Genomic DNA, 18093 nt, shown 5'->3' on the forward strand with positions numbered 1-18093 from the left:
CACTCGCTACGTTTGACACTAAAAAGATTCGTTTGTTCATTTTTGCTCATCACTAGTTCAAAGTGTCCAATAACAGCTGACAGTACTGAGTCAGTGTTCACAGATCAATAACTTACATCATTTGTCCAACAACCTGCTCTGTCTGTATTAGTAACAGCTTCAAGTTTAAATAACTTGATTTATTTACAAGAAGAAGAAACACAGAGAACATGTGGGTCACATGCTGAGTAAAAATAGAGTTACAGTCCATAAAAAGTACAAACATAGAAGTAAAAACAGGTAAAAATATCTTAATCTACAACATACAGAGTGTGTGTGGCAGTGGTGGAGGAAGGGGTTAAATCTGGCCGGAGCTTTCAGACTCTGTGTGACGCTGATAGATGTGTAATGTAGCTCCTTTCCTCTGACTTTAATGAACAGCTGTGGCTGTCACACAGCAGCAGCATCCATACCTGTGTCTCCAGACTGGGAGACAGTGGTAACTTCATCAACTATTTAAATCTTCTGATGAGACGTTGAGATCTCACGATAGAATTATTAACTTGAAGGCTTTTCTGTACAGAAAACAGGTGACCTGTTACACACAGATTCAGAGTTTATACAGTGAAATCATTGGGAGCAAAGCGGCCGTGCTCAGGATGAGTCCAGATGTGACACCAGTAGAGATTTATGTTGCTTTGTTGAATACTGGTGGAAGTGTCTCCCCTGGGTTGACTGGTTTGGTCTGGCGAGGTGAAGAACATTTCTCTGTTCTCTGTTTCTGTGTTCAGTGTCTTCAGGTTAGGCTAACCCATTGTTGCTAACTGTGGAGCTAACCCCCTTCACGTTTCCAGCAGTTGGGGAAATAACAGACGTGAGTTTTCTTGGTCTTGACAAGCTGCAGCATTTATTAACTGACACACTGTAGTCTGTTCTGTACATTTACTGACACACTGACAACTTCCTGCTCACTCTGATGAAGCTTCACTCAGTCGCTGCACAAACATTACGCACTGCCCTGTTGCCCTGCGTGTATTTCACAGCATCAGAGACAATAATGCAGGTCTTAATGAATGTTACCCCTGTGCCACACATTGTTCCACGTCTGCACTATTTTAACACTAATTCCAACAGTCAACCTTTCACTGTCTGTTGTTACTCTGAAAAATTACCTGCATATAACATGTAATATGTGCATCAATAATAATAAATGAGACTCAAATAAATACACAGCTGACACTGAGTGTTAAAGGCTCAATGTATGATGCTGCTGCTTTTCATAAATGAATGAAATAGATTATTAATAATATGCTGTTTAGTTGTGTTTAATGTTGAGCAGTAAAGGTAAACCATGTTTTAATAGATGTTCTGCAGTGAATTTATTGTTCATCAAACAGTAAAATGTGCTGCAGTTATATTAGGAACACTGTCACTAGCTAGCAAGTCAACAACAGCTCACCAACCTGACAGATACACATTTTATCAGCTTTCAACACGTCACTAACTGCACTTAAACACAGTCATGTGATTATGTTCTGACAGTTTGACATCAAATGAACTCAAACGGTTTCAAACAGTCTTGAGTTTGTTTGTGTAAAACATTTTATTCATTGTCAGAGAAGTTTAGTGTCAGTATGAAGGGTCGCCCCATTCAGTCACCTTTAAACTGGTGCATGTTTTAATAACCAGTATCATGCTGGTAGTGAGGGAGACTTTGTTTCACAGGTGGTATGGTTAGTGATTAACAGCTAATAAAAGTCATTAAATAATATTCTCTGGAATCTTTCTAAACTATATCACAGACAAACTGTTGAAAACATCTTTTCATTGATGATACTCAGTATTTTAACCAAGCTAAGAGCTGCAGCAATAGAAACTAAAGTTTATGTTGCTGCCAAACCTTCATTCAGTATCTTTATACTATATCAATATAAAATCAATGTCACATTATATAAACTACAAAGTGAATCACTGTCATCAAAACACAGTAAACTCTGTTTGTGGAATAATGACGGAGTTTAAACTACAATGTGATGCCTCATCACAGGAAGATCTTTGTTCTGCTGTACAGAACTGCATTTAGTGTTGAGTCAGACAGATTGTTCTCTCTTATTCTGCCTGTTTTAATCTTTACTGTACATGATGATGATGATGATGATGATGATGAAGATGCTCCATTAATTCAACCATAAATCATGGAAACGTCTGTACTTTGATCCTTATAATCTAACACTGATTGACAGACACCATTCCCACAAGATCAAATAGAATATAACACAGCTGTAGCAACTATAACAGAACCATAAATAAAGATGAATGTAAATAAAAATATGATGCATTGATGCTCTGAAATACAAACATTCATGTGATCTTGTGGCTCCTTCTAATCTCCTCGGGGATAAAAGAGAGAGAACACGTTTAGTGTCTGACAAACTTCACAAGTTTTAACTGTTATTAATCAATAAAGTGTCATTCAGTACAATCTCTAATTAAAACAGCAAGAAGTACAAATGACTCCATAGAAAACCAGTCCTCAGACTGATGATGAAGGACTGATGAAGGAGAATCAGCAGCAGTTTCTCTCTCTGTGTTTCCTCTGCAGGTGAAGCTACAAAGACTCTGTGACTGGATGTGGATCTGAATTCACCTGGTGAGTATTTTTATTTCTTCTGCCACACAGCTGACTCCACCAGCAGCTCATCTCCATTAAATGTGCTCTTTAGTGGTAAATGAAAAGCCAACAGAGAACTGGAACCTTCTGAAAGTAAAACATTAAACATTAAACCTCAGTGGAAATGAAGAATAATGTCTCACTTTGCTGCCATCTGGTGGTTGAATCAAGAATGACGCCGTTGTAACTGCAGTGCTGGTGTGATGTGCAGCTTGTTGTAATGAATGAGCTTGTTGTTGTGTTTGTGTGAAGGTGTTTCTCTGCTATGGATCAGTGTGAGGACAGAGAGGAGGGAGTCCCTCCCTCTAAAAGCTCTCTGTGTGGGGAACATGACAGCCAGACCAAAGCTCAGAGGTGAGATGAGGATCTCTAACTGTCCATCACTGTTCTCCACTCACATCACTCCACCATCATTATTCACACTCAAAGCTCTGTGTGTGTTGTGTTGAAGAACAAAGAAGCAGCACAGACCAGACTCTGCTGGACCTGGACCTGGACCTGGACCTGGACCCGGACCTGGACCCGGACCCAGCTGTGTGTCCGTGAAGAGTGACTGGTCCATGGGGATACCTGTACATTTTAAACCTGGACAACCTGCTGATGGAAGGTCAGAATGTGAAACTGCAAAAACTGAACAGACTTTTCATTTCTATCCAACATGCACATTTATCAGAGCTGTTGTTGTTCCAGGATTCAGCAGGAGAGACCAGACTCTCCTGGACCTGAACCCAGCTGTCTGTCCTTTAAGAGTGACTGGTCCATGGGGATACCTGTACATTTTAAATCTGGACAACCTGCTGATGGAAGGTCAGAATGTAAAGCTACAAAGACTGAACAGACTTCATTTCTGTCCAACATGCACATTTATCAGAGCTGTTGTTGTTTCAGGATCTGGCAGCAGAGACCAGACTCTCCTGGACCTGGACCCAGCTGTCTGTCCTTTAAGAGCGACTGGTCGGAGCAACGTTTCATTGATTTTAAAGGAGGATGTCCATCTGCTGATCAGATGTAAGCTGTAACTGACAGTAAACGTCGGGTTATGCTAGAAAAGAACTGGTTTGTACGACGTGTTGTCCGACCACGTCAGTGAAAAGCCGGCCGTCATAGAGAGGGAGGAGACGTGATAATCATTTAAATATGGAGATAACAGATCACATGTTCAGACAGTCTCTCCTGGAAGACATTCATGGTGTTGCACTCGCTTGTTCATATGAAAAGTGACATGATATGATTTATTTATACATTACAGACATAAAAAACATGTTAAAGTGAAAACACTTATTTCCAACATGGACCCAAGATGTTAAAAGACAAAACACAAGACATACAACATAAAACTGAATCACCACAAATTAAATAAAATAATAAACGCCCACATCAAAACACAAAGTACAACAAAGACAATTTGATGGCTGAAGTAAAAATGGAATTGCAGATTTCATTATAAACCTGTGACCATGTTCCATAAATAAGTCCTGACCTGACTTCTATAAGCTCCTCTCATTTTTAACAGCTGGATGTGTAACAGGAGGCTGTTCCACAACACGGCAGCAGCTTAAAAAAGGAACTTCTGGCTACATTATTCACTGGAGGGACTTTATATGAACACACACTGGCCCTGGTGTTATAGCCATGCTGAGTATGTTCCATTGTTATCTGTGAATTATTGAGGAGCAAACCCATTGATAATGTTGAACATATGATGCAGCTTCAGTTGTTCTACTCTGAGCTGTACTGGCAGCAGTCCTACACTTCTGAATTCATCACCAACATGAGTTAAACAGGATACATTTAATAAATACTGAATAATATTATTTTGCATCACCTGCAGTTTGTTCCTAAATGTAGATGTCAAACCACTGAACCAATCAGAACAGGCAGAATCAAACTGACGCTGTACCAATGAGGACATGAGAAGTTTCTCAACAGAAAAGTCAAAAAGAGTCTTAGTCTGTGAAACAGGAACTGAAGTTTGCTGCCACTCTTAGATAATATTTTATCAACAACTGATTCACAGGACAGTGACTGGTCCAATATTATTCCTAAATATGAGACAAAATATTATAAAATTTCAGTTCCATTACAAAAGATTTTCAGTGTATTTGTTCTTGACGTCTTTGTTCCAAACAGGATTGACTGGGTTTTACCCAAATGCATTGAAAGCTTGTTATCTATGAGCCACTCTCTCACACTTTCTGATTCATTACTAAGAGTTGTGAATTTCACTGACATCATTCCCAGATAGCAGTAATGCAGAATCATCAGCATACAGCAGCAGCTTGCATGTCACAGCAGCTGTCGTATCATTTATATACATAAGAAATAAAAGAGGCCCTAAAATAGAACCTTGCAGCACCACACATGTAATATCCTGAGGTTCTGATAGAACCACTTCAACATCACAGACTTGAGTTCTTCCCGTAATGTAAGAAATAAACCATTTTACAGCAGTATGTCCAAACACCATGCACTGTAACTTTGACAACAGTACAGAATGATTCACTGTGTCAAAAGCTTTCTGCAAGTCAGCATAATTTCCTCCATCAAGGTTTTGTCTAATAAAATCAAACAAATGAATAAGACAGGTGTCAGTAGAGTCTGCTGCTGTAAAGCCAGACTGAAGCTCATACAACATATTGTATCTGACTAAATACTCCTCAACCTGCTCAAACACAAGACGTCCAAAAACCTCAGACATGACACCTACTTACTTTCTCACTTTCTCACATCTGAATGTCATTTTCATACTGGGAACTGCCCAGTTCAACCAGGCTGATACAAGCAGACACTGAGCAGCTCCACTGGAGCAGCTGGAGGTTGTAGCTGCCTTGCTCCAGGGCACTTCAGCAGTGTACAGTGAGGGAGGGAGAGCTGTATGGAGGGTTGTTCAGAGCTGTTGGGACTAAACCAAACTGACTGATGAAGCAAAACACTGAGCTGAAAGCTACAAACAGACTGAGCTGTTGATTCTCAGTGGGATCAGCAGGACTAGTAAAGCTTTACCACTACAGGGAGTCATCTGATTCTCTGTTCACATCCAAATATCACTTGATGGACCTTTAGCTTGTGTTTGTCTCTGTGTGGACAGACATAATGTGAGCTCATTCTTCATGATTCCTCCACAGAGGGGACCAGGAGAGCTCAGAGGTTCCCAGTGGTCAGTCTGCCCAGCAGCATCAAACACACCTGGACTCCATATTTATGGTCTGTACATGTACAACAACTACTTTTATATCTATTCTGTTCACAATCATCTCCATGCTGCACTTTGTAGACCAGTGGATTGTCAGTCTGTCCAACATGCATCTGATGTTTGTTTCATAATTTCAGTTTGATTGTGTCATTCATATAGTATTCTGTTCCAGCTGCTGGAGGAGAACATCGTCACCTTTGTGAAGAACGAGCTGAAGAAGATGCAGAAGGTTCTGAGTCCAGATTACCAAGAATGCCTAGAGGGTCAGAGGGAGGATGAGGAGGTGTTGGACGGTGAGGAGGAAGAGCAGAGGAGGAGCAGCAGAGACGCATTTCTGAAGATCACACTGCACTTCCTGAGGAGAATGAAGAAGGAGGAGCTGGCTGACTGTCTGCAGAGCAGTAAGAGCATTTCTATAAAGATTTAACATGCTGAATAAATGAGAAATTTACTGATGTCTCAACAGATGGAGGAAAATACATTTTATTCACTCATTCTTTGAGGGAATTAAATGTTTAAATATTTGCTTCATTCATTGATCCTATTTCCTGTGTGTTCATTCAGGATCTCCTGCTGGCAGGTGTCAACGTAAACTCAAGTCTAACTTGAAGAAGAGGTTCCAGTGTGTGTTTGAGGGGATTGCTAAAGCAGGAAACCCAACCCTTCTGAATCAGATCTACACAGAGCTCTACATCACAGAAGGAGGGACTGCAGAGGTCAATGATGAAAATGAGGTCAGACAGATTGAAACAGCATCCAGGAAACCAGACAGACCAGAAACAACAATCAGACAAGAAGACATCTTTAAAGCCTCACCTGGAAGAGATGAACCAATCAGAACAGTGATGACAAAGGGAGTGGCTGGCATTGGGAAAACAGTCTTAACACAGAAGTTCACTCTAGACTGGGCTGAAGACAAAGCCAACCAGGACATACAGTTCATATTTCCATTCACTTTCAGAGAGCTGAATGTGCTGAAAGAGGAAAAGTACAGCTTGGTGGAACTTGTTCATCACTTCTTTACTGAAACCAAAGAAGCAGGAATCTGCAGGTTTGAAGAGTTCCAGGTTGTGTTCCTCTTTGACGGTCTGGATGAGTGTCGACTTCCTCTGGACTTCCACAACACTAAGATCCTGACTGATGTTACAAAGTCCACCTCAGTGGATGTGCTGCTGACAAACCTCATCAGGGGGAAACTGCTTCCCTCTGCTCGACTCTGGATAACCACACGACCTGCAGCAGCCAATCAGATCCCTCCTGAGTGTGTCGGCATGGTGACAGAGGTCAGAGGGTTCACTGACCCACAGAAGGAGGAGTACTTCAAGAAGAGATTCAGAGATGAGGAGCAGGCCAGCACCATCATCTCCCACATCAAGTCATCACGAAGCCTCCACATCATGTGCCACATCCCAGTCTTCTGCTGGATCACTGCTACAGTTCTGGAGGATGTGTTGAAGAGCAGAGAGGGAGGAAAGCTGCCCAAGACCCTGACTGAGATGTACATCCACTTCCTGGTGGTTCAGTCCAAGCTGAAGAATGTCAAGTATGATGGAGGAGCTGAGACAGATCCACACTGGAGTCCAGACAGCAGGAAGATGATTGAGTCTCTGGGTAAACTGGCTTTTGAGCAGCTGCAGAAAGGCAACCTGATCTTCTATGAATCAGACCTGAGAGGGTGTGGCATCGATATCAGAGCAGCGTCAGTGTACTCAGGAGTGTTCACACAGGTCTTTAAAGAGGAGAGAGGGCTGTACCAGGACAAGGTGTTCTGCTTCGTCCATCTGAGTGTTCAGGAGTTTCTGGCTGCTCTTCATGTCCATCTAACATTTATCAAGTCTGGCGTCAATCTGCTGGCAGAAGACAGAACAACATCCCAGAAGTCTAAAACTAAACAAAAATATACAGAGCCACGTTTCTACCAGAGTGCTGTGAACAAGGCCTTAAAGAGTCCAAATGGGCACCTGGACTTGTTCCTCCGCTTCCTCCTGGGTCTTTCACTGCAGACCAATCAGACTCTCCTACGAGGTCTGCTGACACAGACAGGAAGTAGCTCACTGACCAGTCAGGAAACAGTCGAGTACATCAAGAAGAAGATCAGTGAGGATCTCTCTGCAGAGAGAAGCATCAATCTGTTCCACTGTCTGAATGAACTGAATGCTCGTTCTCTAGTGGAGGAGATCCAACAGTCCCTGAGATCAGGAAGTCTCTCCACAGATAAACTGTCTCCTGCTCAGTGGTCAGCTCTGGTCTTCATCTTACTGTCATCAGAAAAAGATCTGGACGTGTTTGACCTGAAGAAATACTCTGCTTCAGAGGAGGCTCTTCTGAGGCTGCTGCCAGTGGTCAAAGCCTCCAACAAAGCTCTGTAAGTGCACAGATAGTTATTTATTGATTGATTTATTGATTTATTGAAAAGATATTCAAAGAAATATATTCAAGATGGGAGAAAAATACATTTTTAAGTATTTTTCCACATTTGTTTTCCAGATTGAGTGATTGTAACCTCTCAGAGAGAAGCTGTGCAGCTCTGTCCTCAGTTCTCAGCTCCCAGTCCTCCAGTCTGAGAGAGCTTGACATGAGTAACAACAACCTGCAGAGTTCAGGAGTGAAGCAGCTGTCTACTGGACTGGAGAGTCCACACTGCAGACTGGAAACTCTCAGGTCAGAATTCATCAACATGCTCAACTGATCGCCATTTAAACTATGATTTATATGAGTTGATAAACACCTGGACATTTTCTCTACTATTTTTTTAGACCAGTTGTGTGTTTAGACCCTGTGAATAACTTTCTACTAATATATTTTCATTTGTTTTGTTCTGTCTCCTGAAATACCAGAGAGGAGTTTTAGATTCAAAAACTGAATGAAGAACTGTGTAGCTGGCCCAAAATAAAACACATACAGTTATTCAGTGAACAGTGTTTTGGTAACAGTTATAGTTTTAGTTTATTTTAATTTCAGAGCAGCATCTATGCTGGGATGATAGTGCTTTTTCAACACCATGGTGATATGACACTGCACCCCAGCTGTTATGTGGTTAACCACAATTTAATGCTCCTTTTGTTTCAAACAACCTTAAAACTCTGGATGATTACTGAAACTGTGTGAAATAGAGTGAGTGAGTGTGAGTGAAGGAATCAGAAATGTTTGCTTGTTTTTACATTTATTTCCACAACCTTCAGTCCTTATATGCCACATTAGTTAGGATTCCTGTTCTGTATTCAACTGTGAGCATCTGAGATGGAGTCATATACTCTGTGACGTGTTGGAGGTTTAATATTCTTACAAGCTGGAGTCAGAGTTTGTCACCTGCAGCTGTTCATCTAATCAGCTCACTGTGGCTGCTTCTTCTTTTACTATTCTTTTATTTAGACCTATTTTTAGCAGTGATGAGTTAGCAGACGCTAACATCATGTTGACTAAGGTTACAAAAAGCTGGAACTGCCTCACAATACAAACCTTACTGTGGTTGGCCATTTGATTTGAGAATTAGTGACTGGAAGCATGAAGTTTAACTCTAAAGATTACAGAAACATATTGGTGATGAAAGTAATAACCACACTACCTTCCAGTCCTGCAGTGATCTCAGATCATGTGACACGTGTTTTGTTTTGTGTGTCTGCAGCCTGTCAGGATGTCTGATCACAGAGGAAGGCTGTGCTTCTCTGGCCTCAGCCCTGAGCTCCAACCCCTCCCATTTGAGAGAGCTTGACCTGAGTTACAATCATCCAGGAGACTCGGGAGAGAAGCTGCTCTCTGCTGGACTGGAGGATCCACACTGGAGACTGGACACTCTCAGGTATGGACAGACAGGTTCACACTCTCAGATACGGACCAACTCACTCTCATGGCAATTCGTGCAACAGTCATGTAATTTAATCTATCTATTTGTGTACATTGACACACTTTTTCCATTTATTTCGTGACAGTCAGCACAACTTTCAAACTAATGTATTTCAATTGGAAGTAGGTTTTGTTCCTGCAGCACATTTTTTTCTGTCAGTTGGGACTCGGGAGCTCAGAGGCTGGATTGTTTGTTCTCATATGCTATTCATCTTTAAACTATAACTGCTACATCACTCAACATTTAATCACAAGATTTTATCCCTCTTTTCATTTTTTTATTCTAATATTAGCAGTCTGGTGGTCGGACCGGAGAGGACGCGCTGCATATGAGTATTTTCCTCACTGTTGATTTTAATATCTTTAACATTTCTCAACACTAAACAAGAAGGTGTCCTTGATAACTCAACAATATGAAAGGTTGTGACCATCCGTTTTAATTATTTCAGCTTTGATTCTGAGAAATCAAGTTTTCTTGTCAGTTTTGGACGATAGTGGAAGCAGTTACGTTAGCCTACTCATGATCCTCAGCGACCGTTACTATGGTGAAGACGCCAGCTAAAGCCATGACATAAATTATATTCAGTATAACATTATAGAGCACTGAAGATTGGTGGTTACAATCAGGAACAACATACTGTACTGTACATTGAAATGTAAAGAATATAATGTGTGTATGTATAGTAAACTCGATCAGCCATAAACTGTGCAATAATCAGAATCTGAAGCTTTGTGATTGGCTGATTTCATGAGGCAATGCAGTTTGGGACTCGTTGTTGACTAAAGCTTTGTCATGTAGCTACACAGTCCTCTAGAGTTTTTATTTCAACGCAGCTGTTATTTGTTTGTACCGATGAACTGATCAGCCGGGAGAGTTTCAGCCCATTAACTGTTGGAAATGTTTAAACAGGACGTCATGAAACAGTTCATCTAGGAAAATCAATGAATTACTTTTTCTACTTTTTCTTTACTGTTTTTGTGTGACGATTGTTATCACAGCTCTTTGTTGATTAAAAAAAGCTTTTTTAAGAAAAGAATGAGATTACTTCCCAGTGGCCCAGAGTAACTCCTCCAACTTTCCATATTGAATTTATTTGTAGGCCTACTTTTAAAGTTATTATTATTTATTTATTTATTTTTTTTTTTTTGTGAGCCAATGGGCTATCTATAGGAAGGTGTGAATTCTGTGATGATGAATATATATATATATTTATATATATATATATATATATATATTTATATATATATATATATATATATATATATATATATATATATATATATATATATATATATGTGTGTATGTGTGTGTATATATATATATATATATATACACACACACACACACACACACACACACACATATATAATATATAATATATATATATATATATTATCAGAGGAGGCTGGTCCATAGAGGCAGTTAGCTTGTTTGTCATTGTTGCTAATGATATCAGACTGGTTAACCAGCAGCCACAAAGTTCTGTTAACTAACAAACAAGATGACCAACAGCCACAAATGGACGTTATGACATGAATACTTCATCTCCATGATAGAAAGAAGAAGACATCAGATAACGTGAGTCAGATACAGCTTCTCTCTTTCTGTCTCTTTGGTTGCTAATTTCATCTCTGATGGTTAAATGTCTCTGTGTGACTGTTGTGTGAATTTATCTCCTTAACCAGAATGCAGCAGAGATCATATAATGTGCTGTAGGTAGTTTGCTTGTTGAAGTTACAGTGAGCTGTCTGGACTCACTCATTCATGTGGAATTGATCCAGTTTTTAATTGAGTGGTTGTTCAGTCACCTGTTGATGTTGTGTGATTAGTGAATGAGTGTGCAGGAGGTCTGGCTGCTTGTTGTGACAGTTTCTTCAGTTGGTTTTTAAGCTGAGTCGTATATTGAGTAATAAGCTTAAAGTAACTAGAATAACAAGTGTTAACATGTCAGCTTTGTAGACTATATTTTATATGTGATGCACATAGATCAGAGTGTGTAAGTCATGTATTTGATACATGCATTAATACTTTCTGATGTGAACCTTCACTTTTAGATCTGAATGTTTTTAGTGTTCAGTCTTTCTAGTATTCAGCACTGATCTGTTCCTGTATCACATTATAAGCTTTGTGGTACTTTATATATTTCTGTATACTAAGAAAATACACAGGAAACACATGTAAATCATGTGATATGTTGTCTGTTTCTGATGAGAACATAAATCTGTTGTCACAATAGAACAATACTATACATTTGAATTTAACTTTGTTGGTAAAATGACACATTGTGAACCACTGCACGGCTAAAATGAACTCTTCTTTGTTTAGAAACAATATGTATATGCTAAATGTCTTTAAAGAAGCAGCCTTTTCACCACTCAGGGGTTTTGTTTTTGAAAGCAAATTGTTTTATTGGCATATAAAACTGTCCCCCACCCCTCTGATTTCATCAGCTGGGGAACAATGATATAGTTTGATGTGGTTTGTTGTGAGATTCCATGTTGGTTTTTCTCCTGTCCTCCCCAATATTTTGAGTCACCAGCCGCCACTGATATAACTATATATATATTATATATGTTCAGACGCGGCGCTAGAGTAAATCAATAGGACGGGCATTTGATTTTCATGAGGGGGCACAATGCATTGTATATTTGTTTAACCTGTTATCAAACAAGTTGAACACAGCTTTGGACAGAGGATACACAGACCCCCGGTCCTTGTGAAAGAAAACTGAATAGTAGGTTATCATTTTATAAATCTTTTGTTTATATGTTGCAAATGTTGTTAAACTAAGGGGTCAGTGGTTGTTGTCAACTGAATGTGATGTAATGTCATTGTCATTTTGGTATACATGCTGGTGAGGAAATCCTGCTCCTAGTCTAGTTGAACTCTTGAACTTGTTTCTATCTGAGGGCTGCTTGCTGACCTCTGGGGTTAGCTAGAGATATCTTTGTCTTAAGCCTGCTGTTTTAGAGACTGTGTGGATCATGAGGTATCTAGACAAGCTAAAGTTGAAGGATGTCCATGTTTGAAGTTATTGATTGACCATGAGGTCTCTGTTAGATCGTATGACCATACTTGTTTGTCAGAAGGTGTAACAGTTTGTGGAAGTGTCTATTAGGGACCAGACTGTTTTAGCTTTCATTCTGGAGAGGTATAAAGCTGTCTGGTTTGGGTTAACCATCTTTACAGAAAGGGCCGGCTGAACAACATGCTTTCTCTCCAAAAATACAAGATGATTGTATTTTTGTTTGTGTTTGGACATTTGTATAATTGTTACTGATGGTGTGATGGATTGTACAGCGTCTACAACTGCGTCAACAAGTAACAATGTTTAATGCTTTCTTTATGTCTCTGTGTGGTTCTTGAGCAACGATAAAACATTCCCACAACATCCTCCCGCCAGTTAAAAAGGAACAAATTTAGTCTTTGCAAACAAAAATGATGTCTGTGTTAATTTGCATATAGAGCGAGGAAGTGAGATCCGAATAACAAGTGGTCACTCAAGACGCCTGTTAATACCAGGTGTAAACAGACGTACTTGGAGCTGTCCACTTGTGATCAGATCACCTGAGACGGATGTTAATACCAGGTGTAAACAGACGTACTTGGAGCTGTCCACTTGTGATCAGATCACCTGAGACGGATGTTAATACCAGGTGTAAACAGACGTACTTGGAGCTGTCCACTTGTGATCGGATCACCTGAGACGGATGTTAATACCAGGTGTAAACAGGGACTAAGATGCAAGGAAAAGAAGCAAGTGAGGGAAACGTGGATGCAATTTAAGAGACTTGAGATGCAACCAAGGAAACAAAGCGAGGAGAGAGGAAACGAGAACATTTGTTTTTAGAGACATGAGACGTCCTTTCCTCTGAAGTGTCACATGAAGCGACGTCCGTTTCTGATGACGGCGGCAGCTGATCACAGCTGATCAGCTGTCAGTCAGTTTTAACAGCTGTAGAAACTTGTGATTAATACTAATAAATGTTCACAGTTATCGCTGCAGCAGCTGTTTCCTCTCTGCAGCTGTTACCTGTTTAACAAACATAAATAACAACCTGCATTCTGCATTTATACTGTGTCCTGCTCAGAGGCACAGGAACCATTTCTACTCACAGAATGCATTTATATTATTTATTGATTATTTGCATCTGTATTGTTTGATATTCTGATAGTGAATTCATTATTTAATAACCCAGAATATGATCAGAGTGTCTTTTGAACACTGGAAAATATGTATTTGGCTAAATGTTTCAGGGAAAATGGAAATGATGTAACTCATATCAAACCCGACGCTCAGGAATTTTCAGCCTCACATGTGACTGAATGTAAATGAGGATAAATGATGTAAAATATAAATGTGTTGAACTGTTATTATGGATCAAATTAAAGTCAGGGAGAGTCTGTCTGTCAGCAAGAAACAGTTTAATGGAGGAAATAACATCATGAAAAGACAAATCTTTCTAATAAGAGACTTGAGATGTATGTGGGTGCTTTTCATTAAGCTAACTCTATGCTTCCTCGCGTCCTCTCTCCTCCGTGACCCGGAAATCGATCTCTCTCCGCCATCATGGAGGATCTTCCGATCCCTTAAATGCACCTGGAGGAGACGAGGAGCGAGGAGAGAGGAGGCTCCTGGAGGAGCTTAGAGCCAGGAAACACAGGTGTATCCTAGTGGAAGTGTTTTAACGGACGGCAACACCCCTTTGATCCAAAGTGTGTATTGATTGATCAGCTGATCTGACGGGACAGTAAACAGTCGGCTGTTGTTGTAATACAGCAGATCAGGAAACTACCTGTGGAGAAGGAATGAAAGCACAACAGCAGCTGATCATAGCCTATTTATTTATAAAATAAAGATGACTGAATCATGAATCAATCATTAAAACTTTCTACTATTTCTCTTCATGAGGCAAAAGGCTTCTCCTTTCTTCTTCTGTGTTTCAGAGCGTCTCAGCTCCTTCAGGAAAACATGACGTCACACAGCTGCGTCTCCTATAAAACCATCCTGAGCCTGAAAAGCACGTCAGACTTTCACAAACTAAATAAGCAACATTTTATTTCAACATATTCTGCAGGCTGCAGCTGTTTCTATTGTTCCTTTATGTGGGTTCTGTTCTTTCAGTAATTAACAGGTTTAAATTGTCTGTTTGTGTCTCATTCTGTGACAGACAGAAGCTGCTATAGATCTATAATCAAATGATTAAACACTGGAGCAGTTATCAGCTGTTTTCCTTCCAGCTATCAATATGTAGAAATTATTAAGTAACAGTGTAAAGTCTTCATTCATTGTACATGAATTTTAAATGCAAACTTTAGAGTTTAAACTGTTACTTAGTCATTTCTATTGCTGACTTATTCATATTTGACATTTAGGGTGAAGTGCGTCATGACAACTTGTCTCCTCAAAATGATGCTGGAGTGAGCGACGACGTCCCGTTTGATAAATTAAATTCCTCCGTCCTCACGTCTCTCTCTCATCCTCGCTGGGAGAAGAGACGCGAGTGAGAGAAACCAGGAGACACGTTAGCGTAATGAAAAGCATCCAAGTATCCCAGAATGCATTTCACACCAACCGGCAGCGATGGTGGAGACTTTGAGTCAGGCTAAAAGCTGTTGTAACTTGAATTGTAGGATTATTAATATGTGACTTTATTAATTTTTAATGTTTTCAGGAGAGAAAGTAACATGTAGATTCCAACATGTGGCCAGTTTATCCCAGTAACTCCAGTCTGTAAACCTGCTGGGATGTGTTGGGAGATGTTTGGACCAGCCGCTCATCTCAGCTGCTAGCAGCCCGACTCCTGAGATGATCGGCCGGTCAACATGTGGTCATCCCGGAGAGAACATGATCCATGAACTGATCTGCAGCTCTTTGCTGATTCACCGCTGGCTCTAATGTCTCCGCAGCATTTAGATATATGATATAATTCCTTCTGGAAGATAAATGTTGGTCTCACACATGAAATCTAACAATTGTAGCTGCAACATTAGTTTGTCTGAATGTAAAATGAAGCTTCATGTTTTTACTGGACAGAACAGCAGCGCTGCCTCTGGAGCTCCACATGTACACATATCACCACATTTACACACATATACATGGATTCAAATGAACAGATTCATTTCATTTATTTTATTAAGCTACATAACAGTTTAGATTTTTATTATAGCTACATTACAGACTGAATAACATCATTTACTGCATCTCTCTGTCAGTCAGGTTTTTGTTTTGTGAGATAAAAAGTGTTAGTGGAGCTTTGAGTTGAGATTATTTTGTCACAGTACAGTCAGGTAGGTGTGTTGAAGCTGAGCTGCTGCTGTTCCAGCTGCAGAATGATCTACTGCGTCCTCTCGTCCTCACAAGTTTGTACTACTGAGTCCAACTTGCCAAGTCTGAACTAGCAAGTACACAAGTCCCAACTTGGTGTATTTGGTATTGAGAATATATCAAGTACGTCATATATAAGATATATGCACATATTTTTTCCAGCTGGCTGAGGAGACTATTATGCATGCAAGCATAGATTGTACTAAATATGATCAATAAAGACAATATATGAAGGAAGAACTCAGGAAGACTGGACTTCAGGAGCTCAGTGTTAAAACTTTAATGAACCTGCCAAGTGGGTGCAGCAGTAGTTTTCTTTGAGTTTATTAGACAGACAGGATTAATGTGTAGGATTTAATCTCTGGTCCACACCCCGGAGCAGAAGGTGGCGGTAATGCACCTAATACGCTGGTTGACAACCGCCGTTATAAACCAAAAAGAAGAAGATTTTTTTTTTCCAGACAGAGTGATACCTCCTGTCAGCCGAGGGGTTTCCTATCTGTGCAGCCGAACATAGCGGCTCCTCTGCGGACTGTTTCACCCTGACGGTCCCGGTGTTTCCTCCGCAGGCTGCACTTCACTCAGCTGCCCGACAGACCCGCTGCTTCTTCCCGCTTTAACCTGAATAACAAACCGGGGCTCGGTGCTCCGGTTGGATCCACATGGAGAGCCGAGGCTAACGTTAGCTGAGAGGCTAGCGGAGCGTTAGCCGCAGCATGTTAGGAAGCACAGCCAGCTAGCACAGCCAGCTAGCACAGCCAGCTAGCACAGCCAGCTAGCACAGCCAGCTAGCACAGCCAGCTAGCACAGCCAGCTAGCACAGCCAGCTAGCACAGCCAGCTAGCACAGCCAGCTAGCCTCAGAGAAACAGAGAAACAGAGAGAGTAGTTGGCAGTTACACGTTTCTTTTGGCATTAAGTGCATTTAGAGGCTAAATGATTTAGCAGCAAGATGGACGGTGGATAAAGAGGAAGGGTGGAGCAGAGAGAGAGAAAGAAAGGTAAATAAACGTGCTAGCTAGCTAACGTAGCTAATGTTACTGATGCGTCATCATCCTCTCGTCAATGCTAAAGCTAATTAGCATATATAGTCTAGTTAATGTGGTCAATATTATTATAAAATTCATGTGTTTTGGTGAAAGTGTCAGTGAGTGAGTTCATACTTTGAGCTGATAATTTAAAATGATTGAGACAACACAACGTCTTCTGTCACTATTCAGGCTGCTGTCATTTGTTGGAACTTAAAGATGTGTGTTATTTAATGTTTGTGTTGGTTAAAGGACTATTTGAACCTTTGATGGGTAACTGTTAGTGTATATCAGTAAACTGAGGAGGGTGTTGTGCTCTTGCTTGTTTCTTTTTGAAGGTGTAGAGAGCAGCGTTGGTGCCACAGTAGTAGTAGTGTCGTCTCCCTCCTTAATGATATGTACCTTTGGTTTTATTTCAGCTTCATAACACTACATTGTACTAAGCAGCTGTTGGCTCATTAGTTTGTTATTCACATGCACTAAAATTCAGCAGAATGCAGGAAATCAAGTCTTTGTAAGTAAAGTTTTCCTAGTGGGGACCCCCAGACCCCCCGCTGATAAACTGGTCTGACTGGAGCTATATTTCCCAGCCTGAATGATTTTCCCAGTCCGGCCCTGCTGTATAATGTTATACTGAATATAGTTTATGTCACAGCTTTAGCGTCTTCACCATAGTAACGGTGGCTGAGGATCATGGGTAGGCTAATGTAGCCGCTTCCGCTATCGTCCAAAACTGACAAGAAAACTTGGTCACAACCTTTCATATTGTTGAGTTATCAAGGACGCCTTCATGTTTTATGTTGAGAAATGTTAAAGATATTAAAATCAACAGTGAGGAAAATACTCATACGCAGCGCGTCCTCTCCGGTCCCACCAGACTGCTAATATTAGAATAAAAACATGAAAACAAGGATCAAATCTCTTGATTAAATGTTGAGTGATGTAGCGGTTATAGTTTAAAAATGAAGAACAAATGAGAAAAAACAATCCAGCCTCTGAGCTCCCGAGTCCCAACTGACAGAAAAAAACCTGCTGCAGGAACGAAACCTGC

The 18093-nt window shown here is 40.4% G+C and overlaps 1 protein-coding gene across 1 annotated transcript in view; it reads left to right on the plus strand.

The window, feature by feature from the left end:
• The first annotated feature begins 3119 nt into the window (after positions 1-3119).
• LOC121910431 (NLR family CARD domain-containing protein 3-like) overlaps positions 3120-18093 on the plus strand; it is a 51024-nt gene continuing 36050 nt past the window's right edge. The window contains exons 1-7 of the mRNA XM_042431656.1: positions 3120-3257; positions 3341-3457; positions 3539-3658; positions 5776-5854; positions 6016-6244; positions 6408-8208; positions 8331-8504. Of these exons, the coding sequence (XP_042287590.1) occupies positions 3211-3257; positions 3341-3457; positions 3539-3658; positions 5776-5854; positions 6016-6244; positions 6408-8208; positions 8331-8504 (2567 nt within the window). The 5' untranslated portion in view covers positions 3120-3210. The remainder of the gene's footprint in view (positions 3258-3340; positions 3458-3538; positions 3659-5775; positions 5855-6015; positions 6245-6407; positions 8209-8330; positions 8505-18093) is intronic.

The sequence above is a fragment of the Thunnus maccoyii genome, chromosome 13 (assembly GCF_910596095.1).
Source record: "Thunnus maccoyii chromosome 13, fThuMac1.1, whole genome shotgun sequence".
Lineage (NCBI taxonomy): Eukaryota > Metazoa > Chordata > Actinopteri > Scombriformes > Scombridae > Thunnus > Thunnus maccoyii.